Source organism: Beta vulgaris, chromosome 5, assembly GCF_026745355.1.
Source record: "Beta vulgaris subsp. vulgaris cultivar EL10 chromosome 5, EL10.2, whole genome shotgun sequence".
NCBI classification, from domain to species: Eukaryota; Viridiplantae; Streptophyta; class Magnoliopsida; order Caryophyllales; family Amaranthaceae; genus Beta; species Beta vulgaris.
The window spans coordinates 62,105,388-62,125,620 of record NC_079206.1 but is presented as its reverse complement, the minus strand read 5'-3'; the positions used below and the strand labels follow the sequence as shown (position 1 = coordinate 62,125,620).

Genomic DNA, 20,233 nt, shown 5'->3' with positions numbered 1-20,233 from the left:
GATTGTTAGAAAATTTTAGTCTTGGATAAAATTAGACCGCCTATTTTAATAATTTGTGTCACGTATTTGTATATAATATAGAGTTTTTGTAGGGATATACCAGGATAATAGGACATTTTGTGGGGATAAACCTCACTATTTTTTTTGTGGGGATATACCAATCTAAATTTAAGTTTTGTTAAAAGGTATGAAAACACCATTTCCAACAAAAAAAGTCAAATTTCAGCCTTTGACTTGGTAGGAACTCGCGAGTGAGCCACAAATTAACAGTGAGGAAGTTAAAAGAAATGAATGTAATAAAAGCAATTGAATATCATGCACTATGTAAAGAGTAATTAAGTCAGTCGAAGACCGAAAATTTGACTTTCTCAACCTTTTAACAAAACTTAAATTTAGATTGGTATATCTCCACACAAAAAAATTAATGAGTTATATCCTCACAAAATGCTCTAATACCATGGTATATCTCCGAAAATAATTCTATGATGTATGAATATAATGTATTTGCATAGGTAAAGATCCAATCATTGAGATAATAACCTAAAGTTTTAATCTTCCCCTATTTCAACACACACTAAAAATAACATTGTCACACCAATCATATATGTTTAAGTAATAATTTTCTTCTAGGCTAGCGTTCAAAAGTTTAGTTATTTACACCAGATCACCTTATTAGTTATTTATAGTGGAGAGTTGGAGACAACAGACAACCTAGTTCTCAAAACAAAGTCCACGAGGTGGCTGAACATGTCTATTCAGGAGATTTGCATCTCAATGAGAATCTAGAAATTCAAAAGTGGACACTTCGTCACTTCCCAACTACACCTGACTATTTCAAAAACATGAATATTTATCAATTATAATGCAGTAAAAAAATGCAATCTTCGTGTAAATTTAGGACAAATTACACGATGGGACTGAGCGTAATGCAAGTTGAAATAGTTATTCCTGAGATAAATGCCAATTTTTAATATTCCTTACATTTAAGGATAGAAAGCTTTCAGCAATATATACTAATGATACATAATAAATGATACATTGCAATGTACAATGCCGCAATGGCCTAATAGAATACAACTACAATGAGAACAGAAGGCCTCGACGCCACAAGCTCTCTCTCTCTCTCCACCAGCACCCTAAACTACCATCATCCTAAGCTAAACTAGTCGCACTGGACGTGATATCCGTCCAGCAGCTGATTTCAATGCCTGCCAGGATTCTCCGACAGCAACTCTTTCCGGAGAGAGACTCACCTCTCCTCATCCGAACCATATCATTGTTTCTGAGTTGCTCGGTTTCAATGTAGAATCACTTCACCTTCATTTCAAACCAATCACAGTATGATCTGTCCTCAATTGCATCACAAAGGTTCCTGTTTTTACAGCCAAGAGGCCCGTTACTATGGGCATTAGATCATTCCGAAGATATTTAAAGGTTTTAACTTTTAATAAAGGGGAAAATGATCTTTGCAGCCCTAAGAAGCTAAAAGTGGATATGTTAAAGAGCTAAACACATAAATCATTGATTAACACCTCATTTTGTCATAAATTTCTTAACTAAACTATTCTAGAATTAAATTTAACCCTTATATCAGCCCTCAGGGTTGCATATATGAAAACTGTTTAGAACTACATGCAAGAATACAATGGAGGAAGATGGTAAATTGACATGAACTACGAAGCATCTGCCAAGATTTAGCAATCTTGGACGCAACATGAAGATAATTCAGTCAACAAATCACTTGTACAAAGTAAGACCTGGAATCTGAACACAAAAAAATTGGCACTCATGAGGATAACATCTTACTCCTGCAGTTACCTATCTGTAGTCGATCAAAGAAAGATCCAGATTTTTAGATACAGAACTTTTTACCTTTCAACTGGCATCTAATTTGATATATAGTAAATAACTTTGGACTTGTGCAAGCAACACTGATCTTGGAATTCTGGCTTATGGGTTAAAATTTCATAGTGCTGATCTTAAGTTCTTAACCCTACTTCCAGATACATGCTGTTATTAATAATGATATCAATTTCTTACAGCAACTACCTCCATTTGGAATGGCATTTTAAGTGTGAGCTTTCGTGGTGAAGCTTGGGTATGAAGATCGCATCTCTCCATGTAATCACTTTGTAAGCATATAATACGAATATCACATCAGACAAGACTACATCATGCCATGAAAAAGAACCACGACTACATCAAGCATGCGCCTGTAATTTACCAAGTGAAGGGCGCCAAATGACGAATTTCAATGGAAGAATACCTCTCTTGATACAATAGAAATACGAATTCCCCAGTTCTTTTCTATTGTTGTGCTGTATGCATATAAAATATTAAGAATATTATAGTACATAGGCCAAACATAGTGTAACGATGATGCAGTCCTTCCCATGCAAAATTAGTTGTCACGTTGCTCCAACCTCAAACAGTCCTTCATACTACTTCTTGTTAATACTATCATCTTCCCATCCCTTAAATAATATAAGGGCATATCCGAATAATTAATCAAAAATACTAGAATTATATTAGAAAATGTGATTACTTTTCTGGACTTCCTAACATAATATATGAGACTATGATTCCGCACAGACGGTGCATATGTTAAGACAGTACGTTCTCAGTTATCTATCACTTTTTAGTATCCTAATTCCTACTGTTGTGTTAATTCCCTGTGCCAATTTTGTGTCTGTTTCAAATTGAATGTCCAAATTACTTTTGCTCTTTATATGTATCTGATTCTAATATATTCTTTCCCAAATGGATTTTTTTGTCAAAAGCACCTTATAAGACACATTTAGTGGGCGTCTAATCATCTGCTTCCCCTTTTCCTCCTTTTCCCTAACGAAAATCTCACTTGTTCCTTGTGCAAACTCTTTTTCCTTTCTTCTCTTCATCTCTGAAATTTCAATTTATTCCAAAATAACACCATTATTCCCTTGTTCATGTGCATTCCTCCCCTACTCCTTATCCCTTAGATTCTGCCTCGAGGAAATGAACGAGTGAGAGCCCAAAAAAAGAGAAATTCACAAACCAATAGTATTTGAGTTGCTTTCCGTTCAGATAAAGGGGAAAAAGAGTAAGAAAAGTGAGAGTCGAGCACAGAGAAAAAATGAAAAAAGGAAAATGTCCAGGCCGGAAAATTGACTCATTGAGCGGATCCAAAGATAAGGTTCTTGCCAGGCACCAAAAAAAAAAAAAAAAAAAAAAAAAAAAAGCTTAGTTCTTTGTTCACTAAAAGTTGCATCTGAAAGGTTTGACCAATAAAGCCTTTCTGATTTCCCCAGTATATGTGAAAACAGAGGTAGCAAAATGTAAGCATTGGTTTCAGTTTGGATCAATCCGAGTAATGAATTATATGGTTCAATTTGGTTTTGGACCTTTGGCTAACATCGGGTTCTCGAGTTGGGTAGTATTCAAGTCTAAATGATATGGTCAATTATCTCATTATGATAAATTAATCAATCTCGAGGCACAATTTTTCAACTAAGCTGCCGAGTCATGTAATAATGGGTACAATTGAAGTTTGGGTCGAGTAACCGAGTACGGGTCAGCTTTGCCGAAGTCAAGCGAAAAACACTCCAAAGAAGGGAGTAGAATATAACCCAAGGAAAAAAAAATCCCTTTTTTAGTTAACATGGTCTGCAGTATTTAAATTCTTCAAGATGGTAATTATATCTGTGACAGGCAAAAGTGAAAAGTTACTTACATTGTTTTCAGCCTTGACAACCTCAAGCGACTGAAGCTCAGTTAACATCCTCTTATACTCTTCTCGTGCTTCTCCAAGTTCCTTTACAAGCCGTGATACCTTCACGAATCATGTAAAGCATTTAAACAAAAATATACGATACAAAATCTCTTATTATTTCCTAATCAAATTATGATCTCAGCAATCATATGAAGCATTACACCAGAAGTTACCAATTGCATGAGAAAATTGGAAAACCATGACTGAACAACATTAGTACCCACAGCTACGAAAGAACATCCGGAATCTATAACTTGAATACTTCCACATGGATCCTGAGACATATAAGCTACTTAATATACCTTATACTTGAGCTCCTCCTCGGACTTTTCATATTCTAAGCATCTGAAACATACATAAGATCAACATAAGCAATTGGAAAGAAACAAAAAAGTAAGCATAAAGCTGAGCCTTTGGTAGCCAGCTTCCTTGTGTTCCTGATAGCAAAACTACAGCTGTTAACTATTTAACTCTATAAATAAGCACAATATGTCTTTTTGCATCATGCTTAAAATTCTTGAAAACTCACTTTTCTCGAAGCTTATTGTGCTCCTGCCTCAACACCATAGCCTCCTGTTGATTCCGCGCAGTTGCAACAAGAGTAATAGGCTGCCATAAAGAAATTATTGAAGTTAGAGAAACTGTACTAGAAACAAAGAAAATAGGTAATACATAGATAAGAAAAATCCAAATCTGTACATGGTTAGCATGTGTCAGCAGAGCAAGAGGACAAGCAAGGACAGTTGCCCACTCTATGGTTTCTTTATTGACGCAAACCCCATAACCACCCCTCACCCTACTGAGAATAACGACAACGAAATATACACAGAAGTCTGTGATTAGAATCACAAACATGATATTGGGACATGATACCACCTACGCAGGGACAAGTGGGTAAAGTCATATGTACATGTACTATGTCTAGATACAAGTCCCGTGTCCACAATTTAAATATGTTTCTTCTTTTGCCTTCATTATACAATACATATCACTTGCACTCCTTCAAATTAAATTGCACGCAATTCATCCGCTCTTTTTTTTTCTCTTAACTCCTTTTGGGGCGTCATTACCAGTTACATGTATTTTCCTTTGATCTCATGTTTGAATGGCATTACATGAGTGCCATAATCTAATTTATCGGAAGGCTAGCAATAATTAAGCAATAATTGAGCATCAACAACAACACCAATCGACGCATGATTTGGTCATATATACTCAAATTAATACCAATCAAGGAAATGGCTTCTTATCAGGCCTTAGGGCTGCATATATCAAAATCATTGATCAAGGGCTGCATATATAAAAACCATTTATCAATTTACTATCCGACTGAAAAAGAAAAATAAGAGAAAATACAAAGTCCTCTCCATAATCCACCAAATTAATAACATTCACCTTCGGTTGACCCTTGATAATGTATATAATAAGTTGCAGGACCAGCTAGCAAGCACCATGGCATGTATATGCCAGAATAAAATTCATGAGACCTAAGATAGAACTATTAAAGAATCAAACATCTACACAAATCCACACAAGCAAACATTGACCTGAATTTCCGCAGAATGCCCAGCAACATGAGTGTTAGGCTCTACCCTGCTTTGCCTTCTCCCCCTTCCAAGAGAAGATAAAAGATCATCTTGTGTTCTCTTTATACCTGCAAAGAAGAGGAAACTAGGCATCACCATTTGTAGTTGCAAACTGGAAGAACAAGTCTCCATCATTTATTAAAAAGTAACCTTACCACACTGCTGCTGGATGCTGGTTCGAGCAGCTAGAAGATCTCCGGCAGGTAAAGTAGACACAGGATCAGCTCGACCAACTGATGATTGCCTCACTTTTGAACTTCTATCCACGCTAATAGGTTTAGGATAATTGGGAGCAATGTAGGGTGAGTCAAGTGAGGATGGAGTCTTCTTTTTAACCTGATACCCAATAAGTCCACAGTGATAATCCCTACCATTTAGTCAAGAATGTTCACTGATTAGCAGGTTGTTTATTGGACCAAAAAAGGTGAGAGGTTGGAATCAACATCTGCTTATGGTGTCAGACAAGGACTAAACTTAGGCATGTTTTCTTTCATCTGGCTCGAGATGAAAAAAATAAAATTTAAAGAGCAGAATTATACAAAACAAATGTAAATGGATATTAAGACTGACGGACATGCAATCCAACAACCTTATGGAATTCACAAGTAAATGAAGTCACCTACCTCTACATCTAAATTCCTTAGCTATGTGATACTATTAAGATACAAAGAAAAATATAATACAGTATTGGACTACAGCAGTCCAGCCATTCTTCTAGTTTGGACAGAAATTGATGCATAAATACCTACCAATACTCCCAAGTCATTTCTTTCAACCGAGTTTCAAGCTTTTGAAAGAGCGAAGTCCTCTCAAAATCTTGTTTATTATGAGTAGGCTCCACAAAGTTTGCTTCTAATACCCCTACCAAACAATACAACACTGACGACAATAAGCATATATCCAGAAGTGCAAATTTTAGAATAAATATTTTTTATTCAAGGCAAAATACTAATAATATGTGATGATGAGAAATTACCAACAACACCTCTTCCTCTACTGTCTAAATAGCTGACAACTTGCCAAAATGGCTGCCAAAAAGAAACAAAAAGAACATGTAAGCACGATAAAACATCCAGCTGAAGAAGACTTGCAGTAAATATCTAAAACTACAACAAAAACATCCTAAATTGTATCCAGCCTCTTAACCCTGCAATTTTCAATCAGATCCCAAACAAAAAATTAAACGCCATAGTAAATTTCTTCTCAAACCAATAAGGAATGAAACTCACTCATAAAAATGGAATTACTTGCATCTATAAGTACAAGTGGAATTTGAATGTTTTACCCGTGGTTGAAGGGCATGTAAATATATCCTCAAAAAAATTGTCATGTCTCACGCTGCATTAGCTAGATTTTTACCAATTCACTTTTTCTCATTTCACCTTAAATATTTTGAAGAAACTTCCAAGAAAGACATTGATGAAAAAAAAGAGTAAAAAGTGTATCACAACAAAGAAGCACATTAAATCATACTTTATGGAATGTTGCACAAACTATTAATTAAGCTCAAGTAGATTTGCATCTCAAAGTTGCTTGAACTAGATTTGCATCAGTGAAATCTAAACAAAATATTGCACAGCATCACGCTGGATTAACTAGATTTTTACAAATTCACTTTTTTCCATATCCCATTTGAAATTTTAAAAAAAATTCCAAATTCCTCAAAAGACGTTATCAGAAATATAAAAGAATATTGTGTCACAACTCACAACTAAGAATTCATTCAACCATACTTTATGACAATTCTGCTCAAACTTTCCAATTCACCGCAAGTACCGTAGAGACATACAATAATTCAATACACAGACACATGACATTTCAAGTTGGACCAAAACAAGCGAACTTCTCATAGAATAGCCAAGTTTGACACCTAAAATGTATGCCCTTGTACAAGCTCGCACGTACACATATAGTCATATACAAAGCTTCTGTCCTATCAAGAATCAGTGGAACTCACCAATATAAGACGGTTCTTATGGTAGACATTAAAGCCGTGGATATTGACATTAGGAGCTTCCTTCAGAAAGCCTATTGTTGTTAATATTTCCTGCATATGTCAGTCAAAAATACTTAGTCATAACAGAAGAATGAGCAGATTTCAAGCACAAAATCAATAAGAATACTACAGGGAGGTAGGATGTTTGACAAAACATGAGATCATTTAAGTAAGAAAAAGGTTTTCATAGCATAGATATATAGTGGAGCTTGAAAAAGGGTTAAAAATAGTGACCAATAGACAGCACTTGTACTTAAAGAATAGCACAGAAGCTTTAAAACAAGATCACATAGCAATAATAGAATTTAGAAGTTCCAAAATGGTCATCAGCTTATGTCAAGCACACTTGTCAAATCTGATAGCAGCAAAAAAGCACATGAATTTCAAGATGGATAGGTCAAAGAATGTTGTGTAATATTTTGATGACGCTATGATGAACAGTATCTCTCCCTCAATTATTAAGTATCTCCATCTATCCACAATAAGTTATCTGAACAATTCTAGGGTGTTTGGTTCATGTGAAGTTGCAGGGCAATTGTAGTAGCCAGTATGTGATGCTTGTTCAGGAACCCTGAGCAATAGAAATTACATGGATGTCTATTTGCCACTTTTTAAGTTTTAATCATGTATTTCATTAGAATCTAACTCTCAATTGAATGTCCAGGGACGGTCTAGAGTCTAGACTAAAGTGACCTATCTAACATCACTTTTAGTTTTTGCAAATAGGGTTTTCTTCAAACTTCAGCAGAACAGGACGCAGTGGCAAGAAGTAATCTATCTTATCTTTGTATATAAGAGAATGACTTTGTCAATGTAAAGTACTTCCAATTCAATCAAATCATCCTCACTGAAGACAAAAAAAGCTGTGCCATGCATGTCATCCAAGAAGCACCAAAAGAGCTTGATCATAAGGGATAAGAAAACTGAAAGAATGAGAATTAACCTCCTTAGTTCCCCCAGTTTGAGGTTTGTATATAATGAACTCTGGATATTTGAGATCATGTGCTATACTGCAATGCTCCACAACTTTCCCACGCAATATAATACAGAAATTTTGTGGAATCCGCAAGTATAAGATGGACAGATATACCTGCAGCCAACACCAAGATGTGTAAGTCTGACACTTAACAGACTTTTAGTATGATGTCAAACCTAGACTTACACGAAGGGAATAACGATATTGATTGCCAATGTGCTGTTCGCTTATTAACATATGTGATCTAACTTTCTTAGTATCATCAGAATTTCGAAGGCGAATGTCCTGTGGCCAAACATTGAAGATATGATTAGTGAGAAACTAATAGATGTGATTTCACTTCTGTTCATACAAGTTAAGATATGAGTAGTCAACCTCAGGATCACTATCAAGATCAAACTCCAACGTCCCGTCATCAGTGAACCATAAATTGAAAACAATAACTTTGGTTCCATGATTTCCAATGTCTTCAAACTGCCATCAAATTCAAGTACAAATGCAACTCGTAAGACCTCGCCAGACAGCAGTGAATTCACAAAACAGTATGCAGAACCAAACCTACAGTTGTGTTCCATTTTGCTATACCAAGTAATGAACCAACAATTATGTACCAAGCTTGCAAATGGTGTTTAATTTTTCTATACCAAGTAATAAACCAACAGTTATGTACCAAGCTTGCAAATGGGGACCATTGAAGCATGTCATGATCGTGTGCATTCAATTAGCTCAATTGTCAAAGGGCTGTATCAATGTATCACTATCATTCTCCTATCCAGCTCTTTATAAATAAAGAAAAACATGTCTACAGACACCAGTTAGAGAAGTGATTCTAGAAGACATGAGAGTGACCTTCATCCAAGATAAAATCTGCAAGGCAGTGTGAGGACTGAGTAGATGGTCCAAGCAAATGTCGACTAAGGGCGCATAATACATGCAATTGAATTACTCATACTAGTACTGCATTATCCAGAACTCAACAACCAACTCGAGCCTTTTCCCACATAGTGGTCTCAGCTAAAGGATCACAGCCAGATATACAGAGTCTAGAATTTATGTTAGTGTTCTCTAATTTTGGGCTGATCATAAATAAAGCCTCATTTTGAGCATAATGACGCAGATTGAGGGATTCTCTAATCCTCGAATTGACAAGAAATAGAGAATATAGTCATTAGAAACTCAATAAGCTAACCTGCTTCATAAGCTTGGCTTCCGTTTGATATGGTGACCACTGCAAAATGATGGATAAATTTGACTGAAAATGCTCTTCTCCATAGCGATTCAGAGGTTTGAAGGTGTCAGTTGACATGTCGTACTCATAATCAACCTATCAAAAAACAGACCAGTGATTTTAGTATCCCTACTCCCTAGCTCCATTTCAACTAGCTAATACTTCCTCCGTTTAGAAATAGTTGCACCATTTTTATTGGGGTTTACTATTTACCGTCCGTATTTTTATACGTATTTTGTATTTTATTTTTTGAACTTTTTTTCTTTACCTCAAAAATATTAAAATTTTAGATCTTTTTAGTATGAACTAAATCAATTTTTTGGGTCTGTCATGGTAGAATGGGATAAAGTTTTGTTTCCACCATGATGGAACCGAAATTTTGTTTGGGTTCTACCACGGTGGAAACGAAATATTGTTTTGTTTCCACCACGGTGGAAACGGAATTTTGTTTTGTTTCCACCACGGTGGAAACGGAATTTTGTTTTGTTAACGGAATTTTGTTCTATTTCCACCACGGTGGAAATGGAATTTTGTTCTGTTTCCACCACGGTGGAATCGGAATTTTGTTCTGTTTCCACCACGGTGGAAACGGAATTTTGTTTCGGTTCCACGAGCAGTGAAAAAAAAATTAAAAAAAAATCGAAATCTCAGAAAATAGGGGGGGTGCGAGGGTCGGGATGGGCGCTGGGAGCCTGGGACAAAGGCAGAGGAAGGAGGTGAAGGGTGTGGTGGGGGATACGGGGTGCTGCGTGGCTGCGATGGAGAGAAGGGAGGTGAAGGGTGTGGCGCGGCGCTGCGTGGCTGTGACGGAGAGAGGGAGGTGAAGGGTGGGGCGGGGCGCTGCGTGGCTGCGACAGAGAGAGGGAGGTGAAGGGTGGGGTGGGCCGCTGCGTGGCTGCGACGGAGAGAGAGGAAGGTGAAGGGTGGGGTGGGGGTTGCAGGGGTGGGAAGCTGCGGAGGAAGGGTTGCAGGGGTAAGGGTGGGGGTTGGGGGTGCTCTGGTGGGGCTGGGGGCTGGGGTGGGTGGGTGGTGGTGGCGGCAATGATGGATAAGGGATGGTGGTTATGGAGGGAGAAAAAGAAAAAAAAAACACCAGTATAATTACGAACGATATACAGTAAATACGGACGGCAAATAATGTGAGGGTTTTTATTTTGTGCACTATTCACATCTTACCCTTAGATTGTCTTTGGTAATTTATAATTTAGGAAAACATAGATATATGGGATTTTGTTGAATTCGTCTCGACGTATTTTTTTAAAATTAACTTTTTATAATATTACTTATTGATAGTTAAAGACATTAATGGTTGAAATCATGCATCGGCAAGGGTGATAGTTAGCAATGGTGCAATTATTTTTAATGGAGGAAGTATTACATGGCAGAGTAACACCGCATAAAGCTTGCAGAAAATAGAACTCGTGAAAAACGGATAATTATGCCGAGCTAAGATGATACCCTAGTAAACTAAACAAGCTAACCACACTATTTTAAACAGATAAAACCTGGCATTAGGGCCAACTTGGAATGATCGAAATGGCAATTTAGTCATAAACCTAAAGTTCTCTATGCGGCTTCCTGGAGCTAAGTACAATCTATTTCCACACTGCTGTAATATCTTATCTAATACTTCCTCTGTTTAGAAATAGTTGCACCATTTGTATAGTGTTTACCATTCACATCTTGCACTTTGATTGTCTTTGGTGATTTATATTTTAGGAAAAATATAGTCATATGAGGTCTTAGTAGATTCATCTTAATGTATTTATCTTAATATCAACTTTTATAATTTTTACTTATTGATAATTAAAGATATTAATGTTTAGAATAATGCATTGGCAAACGTGAAAACATGAAATGGTGCAACTATTTCTAAACGGAGGAAGTATATGGATAGTAAACATTAATTCAAAACAGAAACAGTTAACAGAAAACAGGCCAAAAGATGATGATGCGAACCATAGTGCTACAAATGGTACTTGCATTGTATTTTTACAAAAAAAAAATGGCAATTATTATCCTATTCAAAAGGTTTTTTGTGACTTAAATCCAAATGAGAGAATTTTTTTTGTAAATTTCAACCTTTTTGAACAGTTCTTATTTACTATTGCTACCTCTTGCCAGATTCCAATTAATTTTATTTTTCTTTTGCCAAAAATGACTTTATAATGCATAATTTGAATTGTGAAGCCATTTCGATGGCATTGGCCCCAAAAGGGTCCTCCACAAGATGTAGCAATAGTAGGAGTAATGTGTTTGAAAAGGTAGTCATTTACAATTTTTCTACAACGGCTCAAAGTCACAAAAAAAAAATATTGAATTTGAATAGATAGTAATTGACAGAATATTCAACTACTTATATTGATGAATATACAAAAATTGATACACAAAATGAACTGACAATAACATTATATCAGCACTTACCATAGGTACTACTATCCTGTCTTGGCCCGTTCGTGATAAATATGTGTACGACAGGAGACCAATGCTTTGTGTCAGTGTCCTGATTATAGAGAATCACTCTCAGAATAAGCATAAGCCCGGAAATGGGAGAAAATGATAATTCAACTGAACTCAACCCACCCAACTAAAAACACAAAAAAAGGGGAGGGACAGAAACCATTTAAAAAGCAATAGCAGTAACCAATAACCCCCACCATCCAAAAGTATCTTTTTTTTGGGGGGGGGGGGGGGGTGTGGATACACCCACCGTCTTCAAACATCTTGCCCCATTAAGGCATGTTGTAATTCAATAAGTCAGCTACTGAAATAGCTTATAGAAAAAAAAAAAAAAACATATAATTACATCATAACGAAAAAGTGGATCTTTATTCTTTTAGGCAGATCACTAAATACTGCAACAACTGAGAATATTTATCCATCAATGTTTCTACTGTGAAAGTGGATAATGGGAGTAGTAATCGTTATAATAAGCATTGTGAGGAAATGCATTATTGTAACCATTAATGCTTGAAATGTATCTATAAACTATAAAGTAAAGTACATAACATATAAACAACGGTTTTTTCACCATATAACCATGACAAAAAAAAATTGCACCATATACCCTTTCGAGTTTCCAAATTCACCATATACCCCGGACTTTTTAAAAAATACATCTAACTACCCTTATGACTAACGGTGTTAGACTTCTGTTAGTCATTAACTCCTAATTCCACCTTCTAACCCTCATTAACTCCCCTAAACCCTAACCCTCTCTAACCTTAACCCTCTCTAACCCTAACCCTATCCCCTAAACAAATACCCTAACCAGTAACCACCCATCCACCACACCACCCGTGCAGCCCAACCCCTTCCGCCACCCCAGCAGCCCCTTTCCCCCACCCCTGCCCACGCAAACACCCCACCCCCACCCCCCATCCAGGCAAACCCCCCTACCACCACTCCCAGCCTGCAGCCCCCCCCACCCCTTCGAATCCTGCAGCCCCTCCCCCCCACCCTTCGAGTCTGCACCATGACTTATACTACTCTACCAATTTTTCATATTTCCAATTCAAAATATAAAAAAAATTCAGCAAAACTGCCACAAATTTGCCTACTTAATTAAGCAATTTTCCCACAATTTGCAACAAATTCGCAACTTCAAAAAGTAGATTACAAAAGAAATGGAGATGTGGGGGTGGTCTGATGGAGATTTGGCGGTTGTCTGATGGAACTTGTGGTGACGCGGCTGGTGAGAGACGAGTTGGTGAGCCACGCGCAGAGAGAGAAAGTCAAGTGGGTGCGGGTCAGCCGTTGTTGATACGGGACAGTGGGGGAAGGGATAGGGGTGGGGAGAGGTGGTGGTTGGGTGGTTAGGGTTAATTAGGGGTTTGGGTTAGGGATAAAGGGAGTTAGTGATTTAATTAGAGTTAGGGAGAATCAATTAGGGTTAAAGGGGGATTTAGGGGTTAATGACTAACAAAGTTTAACGCCGTTAGTCATTAAGGGATAGTGAACGTATTTTTTAAAAAGTGGGGGGTACATAGTGAATTTCAAAAGTCAAAAGGGTATATGGTGCAAAAAAAAATTTGTCGGGGGTATATGCTGAAAACAAAGTTAAATCTTCTTACTCTGACTCCCCAAAATAAATCAGTCTAGTAAACACAAAGGACATGTATAAAACGAATTATAAAGAATGCCCAGGCCTGGAAGAGTTCTTGTCACAAGGTATAAAGTAACTGGAATTGCTTCTTCATCACCATACATATCTACCTTATAATTGCAATTGCTTGATTTCCTAAAGCCGTAAATTCTAAGCACCGGATGTCAAGCCACTATGGCATTCTAAGGTCCCGCAGATGCTCAATTATTGATCTCAGACTCCTGATTGACCAAGGATCCTAAGTGATCAGGATATAGACAGACAAAAAGCTCATAACATGCAAAAATATTTTAAAGGTGTGAGTTCAGAACTATGATCCCCAATCCTGAGGATGCTTAAATGTTTCAGAACCCAATAAGAATAAAGAAACCTATTATATGTGTCTTACTAATCATGTAAAAGGGCCAACACCCCCTTGGTGTCTTTCTAATCTAATTCTTATACTTACAAAAATGAGGAAAAGAAGACGTGATAAATCCCAAATTTAGGGTGTCTACCCATATTAATCAGAACATTCATTTCTTAATAATCCCAAGGTTGTGGATATTCTTCCCCTATTCATCCCAGGATTAGCTTTTTCACGTGCTATATTTAGCTTTTTTTCCGGGCGCGGGGGGGGGGGGGGGGGGGTCTAAACTCTCATTCTACTCTCTCCTCAAAATTGGATTTATTGTGTCCATTTTTCACAAAAAAAAGACCTATAATCTGTGACTTTATCTGAGGCCTGACCAAAAACATTCTACAACCAACCAAAAAGTTGGGTTTTAAACATGATCATATGACCCGTACAGCCCGCACCTGGAACTGATCAAACCCAAATGACAGGGCAGGTTATCTCTACTCATTTGGTTGACAATTGAGACAAGGTACTTCCATGATCTGAAATTTGATATATAAAGTACAAAAAGGAGTTGCAACAGAAGAATACTAGGAAGTAGGAACTCAAAATATTTCACAATATATACATAGAATAATAGCTGGTTTCTTTAATTAATTTAGCTAAAGAAATGCTCACAACTCAGCCATTTATACAGAAGCAAAGAATGCATGCTAAAGTTGATGGGTCAACCCAAACTGATCTGAAATTGAATTATATGGTCACGATCCAGCATTTTCAAGCCCTGAACCAATACGACCAGACCTACTGAGTACTGACCCAAAACCAGCATGTTTGACAGGTCTAATCACAAGCTAATGAACCCCGTCTAGAAAGTACTTCAGCATCAAATATGGTGTAAGAAAACTGTTATCCAGAAACAAGCAGCTAAAATTATTGGTACCACACCTATTGTTCACGTGCCGACTGAAGACTATAACGTCAGCTCCAAGTCTCATGGTGCTGGTCTTAAATCCATTCCCATCTGAAAGATCAAGAGTCAACTTTATCATTCAAAGGAAGATGTCAAAGACATCAGAATTATAGGCTTGAACTTACATCGTCCTATTGCTGATTTAGATTTTTTATCTGAAAAACCGAAACTCATACAACGCCGAATTGCCTCTGGATCCATTCCACCTCCATCATCTGCCAGAAAGTACCAAGCTTAGAGAGACTACGGCTCCCATGAGAAGCATAAAACAACCCTGAAAAACACAAGGGTGGGTTTGGACACAAACATCACCCTAAAAGCAGGGCGGAGAGGGGGGATGGGGAGACAATCTTAGATTATTATTGATGATCAACACACCTTGAGTCAGCAAGGCTGGAGTTCCATCCCTCGGATTCGAGATTTTATCTACAATTACAAAAGAGGCTCCATTTTGAATCTATCAAATTAAGAAAACACAAAAAGAAAAGAAATTAAGTAAAGAGATATTATCCTTGGTGCCTCATAGGCAAATCCTAAAAGTACTAAAGAATTTGACAAAAAGGACAAAGATACTAGAGTCTAGAAGTTGTTACGAAGAAAAGGTTCAGCCATTGAAAGGTTTGAGAGTTACACATTAGATTGACATCATGGAAAAACAACTTTTCAATAAACAACATGCTCGAAAAGTTAATCCCGGTAAAATCAAATTCATCTGCAAAAATAACTTTTAACAGGTGAGCTATTATTTTCTATTTTCAAATATCCTCTGTTCTCATATGGTTACCAATTACAGGGAAGGAAAGGTAGCGAAGAAAAGGCACAAGGTACCTTGTCAGCTACTATGATTCTACAAACAGTGAACAGAGACTAATAATTTCATAATTCATTTATTAAATACAAAATAAAGGAGTTCACTGTAAAAGAAAATTACTTTAGGAGTTCATTGTAAAAGAATGGATAATAACTCATGGAAGTTTGAATTGAATGAAAACGAGATAGATATACTCTTGAAATTGATTTTTGTTAAGAACAGAAAAGTGTGCAAAAGCAAACATGGCATACTCTGAGATCTCAACCTGTCCAACACAAATATTTCAAGTACATGACAAACATTACCTCATCTATTGAATTGTCAAGAAGTTCAGCGATAGCTGCACAACAAAACCAACAAAAAAGTAAGAGGTTGTGAAAGAGAAGGAAAGTCATAAGATACTCCTACAGACAAGTGAAACCAAAACATCATAGCAATTCCACATGCTGAACCTCCAAAAGCCCACTTATGAGAGGTCGCATTTGAGTGAAGAAACTTGGGGTGAACATGCAAGTGATTTTTTCTGTCTGCAAGCAAAGTACAGCTGTGTCAGACTCATCTAACCTCATTGAAAGGAGATCCAATCAATGATTTTTCTAGTACAATTGATTAAATGACTAGCATCAGTATAAAACTGTTGATGTCTAACTTTGAACTTGAGATATAGCGGCAGGAGCATCTTCGTAGTTTCCAGCTTTCCAGAATTGTCGACACAGTGGTGCCGGACATATAGGCGAAGCAGAGAAGTCTGTATCTTCCTCTAGCGTTTGTGCTGTTTCTAATACAGTGGTACTATTTCGGACAGCGCTTAAAGCATTTAATATCATATCATCTTCAGAATCTTGAGCTCTAGGCTGCACATCCCACCCAGGGGGGGGCAGATAAGATGAGTGCAAAACTCCATTTTCAACTATAGATCCATCAAATTCTGCTTCCAACTTCACACGATTGATATCAGCTTCCCCCATTTCTCATCACTGGATTACTCAGCAAAACCGCTTATGCTCATCATGGATGAGGACACTGGACCTAAATCAAATAGGCCAGAACTATCACGAGTCACAATTGGCGTTATAATAAAAAATACCCCTACTATGCAAAAAAAAAATAAAGACTAATATCGGTGTATAAAACTGCAACATAGAACACCAGCAAAGAAAAAGAAGATTCATCGAAATCTACCCATAGCACATATCTTAGACTTGACCGGACCTCAGAAGAAAGAGCAGATTAGTACAGATATTATTATCTTACGTAACAATAAGAAGAAAATAGGATCCACATAGAGAAAGATTTGTTAATACTAAAGATGAAAGCATGAACCTAACATATCCTATCTCTGCATACATGCTTGAGCATATATTGTCCCTAAAAGAATTTACTCCTTGGTAGTGGGGATCCAAGATTTTACGGATGGAGGATCACCACATTCCATCGACCAATATCAATAATAACCGATACACGAATAAAAAGTTCTATTTCAAAAGTTAAAAATATCCATATTATAGCCAAAAATTATTAAATTTGTTTTGAATGTCTCTTCAATTCACAGCATCAATTCTCTATTGCCAAAATATTTGAAATAGAAAACCCTAAAAGTGAACAACAAATCATATATTACACTTGTTATCTCAGCAATACTAAAATGAACAGTACCAAGGGTAACGATGAATAGGTCACAGGTTCGAATCCCCCTCCCCTTCTTTCTACTTTGTACGGCCTTCCCGGCTCATATGGATCAAAAAAATAACATTGGACACATGAAAACAATTAAAGAACTGGACACTCAATGGCACATTATACTAACAATCTTGTTATCATTGACATTGATCTCAGAAATCTTTGATTAAATGCATTTAAGCACAAATGAGATACTGAAAACAACGCTCCAAAACTTCAAACTACAATTAAGATGTGAGTTACTTAAACTGTAAGAGTATAAAGTATAACCAAAATATACAGCGAATTTGAAAGTTGCTTTTGTTATCAAAGACTGAAACTGCAATAATTGCATAAGGATCACAAATTAACACCTAATCAAAACACACAACAAAACAACAAGCAATTAACATTAGGTCATAATTAGATTACCTAAATTTAAATTTTGAAATTTGGATGTGGAGAGGCGTAAGAGAAGTTGATGCTGTGGTGCCGCTGCTATGTCTCAATGTTTGCCTTGTTCGCCTGTTGATGCTTTAGGAGAATGGAGAGAGAGAGAGTGTTCAACTGTGGCGTGTTGCGGACGTGATGGTGATGAGAGTCTGCGAGTGATAGAAAAGGAACAGTGGATGAATATGTATATGTTAGGCAGTTGGGATTATAATCGAATATAGTGTTCTAGGGCTGATTAACATATCAGGTCAGGTCAGGTCATGTTTGAAAATGTCTCAATCTGAATCGAACCTGTTTAAAAGTCTGCGAGTGATAGAAAAAGAACAAAGGATGAATATGTATATGTTAGGATTATAATCCAATATATTGTTTTAGGGCTGATTAACCTATCAGGTCATGTCATGTTTGAAAATGTCTCAATCTGAATCCAACCTGTTTATTAAATAGGTTGAAAAATTCAACTGACCCAAATGTTTATTAAATAGGTTGAAAAACTCAACTTTGACTCGATCTGTTTATTAAACGAGTTGTCCATATAACCTTTTGAGTTTTGACTCATTTAATGTTTATTATTACTATTAAATTTTTATTAAAATTTATTAGTTTTCAACAATAAATTCACATAAAATTAAGTATGCAGGATTAGATTTTTCTTTTCGATATTTGTGTTTCTACAATTAGTATTTTTAAAATTTTCACCAACTTTAACACAACTTTTTAGGAAATTTATATTTTAATGAGTTAAACATATCAAAGCAGGTTAATTTTGGGTAAAAAATGTCAACATTAACCTAGCTCGTTTAATTAAATATGTAATTCATGTCAACCCATTTACTTAAATGGGTCAAAAATCTCAACTCAAACCTGCTTATTTCAAGTCATGTTCGAGTTCCGTAAACAAGTTGGGTCAATTTTTCACAGCCCTATACAGAATGGTGTTACGACATGTACGAAGTAGATGAACCAAATTACTAAGATGGTATGAATGGTGTTACGACATGTACGAAGTAGATGAACCAAATTACTAAGATGGTATGTGAGCTAGTCTATGGTTTCAGCAATTGGTCCATGGGGTGGTCCTTAGGTCGGATTAAGTTGTCGATCAATTACTTGTTTTAGTCCCCTTTGTTTTAGTTTCCTCCTTTATGCTTATTTAGTTTCCTAGTTCTTTACTAATTCCTATTCACTAATTAAGTGTACTTCTTCCGTTTTTTCTTAGATGTTACACTTTCTATTTCAGGAAGTTTTAAATTAGATGTTACACTTTTATTTTGGGTAATAATTAACTTCTCTCTATCTCTCTCCTATCACATGTTCACATGGGATCCTTTTGTTTTTCATTCTCTCTATCGCTCTCCTCTCCAAAAGTTACCCAGGGGTCCGTGATTTAAAAAGTGTAACATCTAATAAAAAACGGATGGAGTATTTAGGAAAGCTAGAAAGCAATTTTATTTGTTATTGAATACCCATTAGTTCCTAATCCTAGTTGTAAAGAGGATTTAGCGCATGTTTTCTTTGGCATAAAACAGTTGAACTGAATTGAATTGAATTGAATTGAATTGAATTGAATTGAATTGAATTGAATTGAATTGAATTGAATTGAATTGAATTGAATTGAATTAAATTGAATTAAACTGAATTGAATTGAATTGAATTGAATGTAGTAAATATATAAATAATATTTAAATAATAGTAATATGAATATTAAATAAAAATGATAAGTAATAATAATGAATAATTAATTATGAATAATAATAATAATAGTATTTTGGATATTTTTAAATGATAGTTCTAAATAATAATATTAATAATCATAAATTAATAATAATAATAATTAATGATAATTAATAATTATTATTTTATATTATTTGTATTAATATATTAATACTTGATGATGATATAATAACAATAATATCTAATAAGTAAACTAATATTACTATTTTAATAATTAGATTTAATAATATAATAATAAAAATAATGATTGGGTCGGACCGCACAAAATTGCATCATAAACCGTTTTGACGCGATTTGATTGGTTTATGGGCTAAAAACGTGGGTTTATTTGTGCTTTTGACCGAAACTATGTTCCTCCTAATAATAATGAGTAAAGCTATAATAAACTAAATGATATATAGAAATAATAATAATAATAATTAATAATAATAAGAGTAATTAGTAAGATAAATTAGACCAACATGGCAACATAATAACAATATTTAACAAAATAATTATAAAAGAATAGAGCTGAACTGAACTGAACTGAAAATAAGTTGGGGTGAACATGCCCTTAGGTAGTATGTGGTCTTACAAATAAATGCTAATTTTTTCAGCAACGAAATATGATACTTTGTGTGTTTCAAA

At 35.8% G+C, this 20,233-nt stretch overlaps 1 protein-coding gene across 3 annotated transcripts; it reads right to left on the bottom strand.

The window, feature by feature from the left end:
• Positions 1 to 924: 924 nt before the first annotated feature.
• LOC104894298 (protein MICRORCHIDIA 6) lies at positions 925 to 18,056 on the bottom strand. 3 transcript variants are annotated; one of them, XM_010680500.4, is made up of 21 exons: positions 17,852 to 18,056; positions 16,410 to 16,789; positions 16,213 to 16,287; positions 16,066 to 16,100; positions 15,328 to 15,406; positions 15,075 to 15,164; positions 14,925 to 15,000; positions 11,959 to 12,037; positions 9,496 to 9,630; positions 8,682 to 8,780; positions 8,493 to 8,591; positions 8,274 to 8,420; positions 7,292 to 7,381; positions 6,311 to 6,362; positions 6,084 to 6,195; positions 5,490 to 5,701; positions 5,296 to 5,402; positions 4,278 to 4,357; positions 4,051 to 4,093; positions 3,710 to 3,808; positions 925 to 1,372 (listed from the first exon to the last, which is right to left on the bottom strand). In XM_010680500.4, the coding sequence occupies exons 2-21, from the start codon at positions 16,726 to 16,728 to the stop codon at positions 1,361 to 1,363; spliced, it is 2,040 nt and encodes a 679-aa protein (XP_010678802.2). In that variant the 5' UTR covers positions 16,729 to 16,789; positions 17,852 to 18,056; the 3' UTR covers positions 925 to 1,360. The 3 variants fall into 3 exon arrangements, with proteins under 3 accessions (XP_010678802.2, XP_048500056.1, XP_048500055.1); XM_048644098.2 differs by lacking the exon at positions 925 to 1,372 and adding an exon at positions 1,379 to 2,213; XM_048644099.2 differs by lacking the exon at positions 9,496 to 9,630.
• Between the last annotated feature and the right edge of the window lie 2,177 nt (positions 18,057 to 20,233).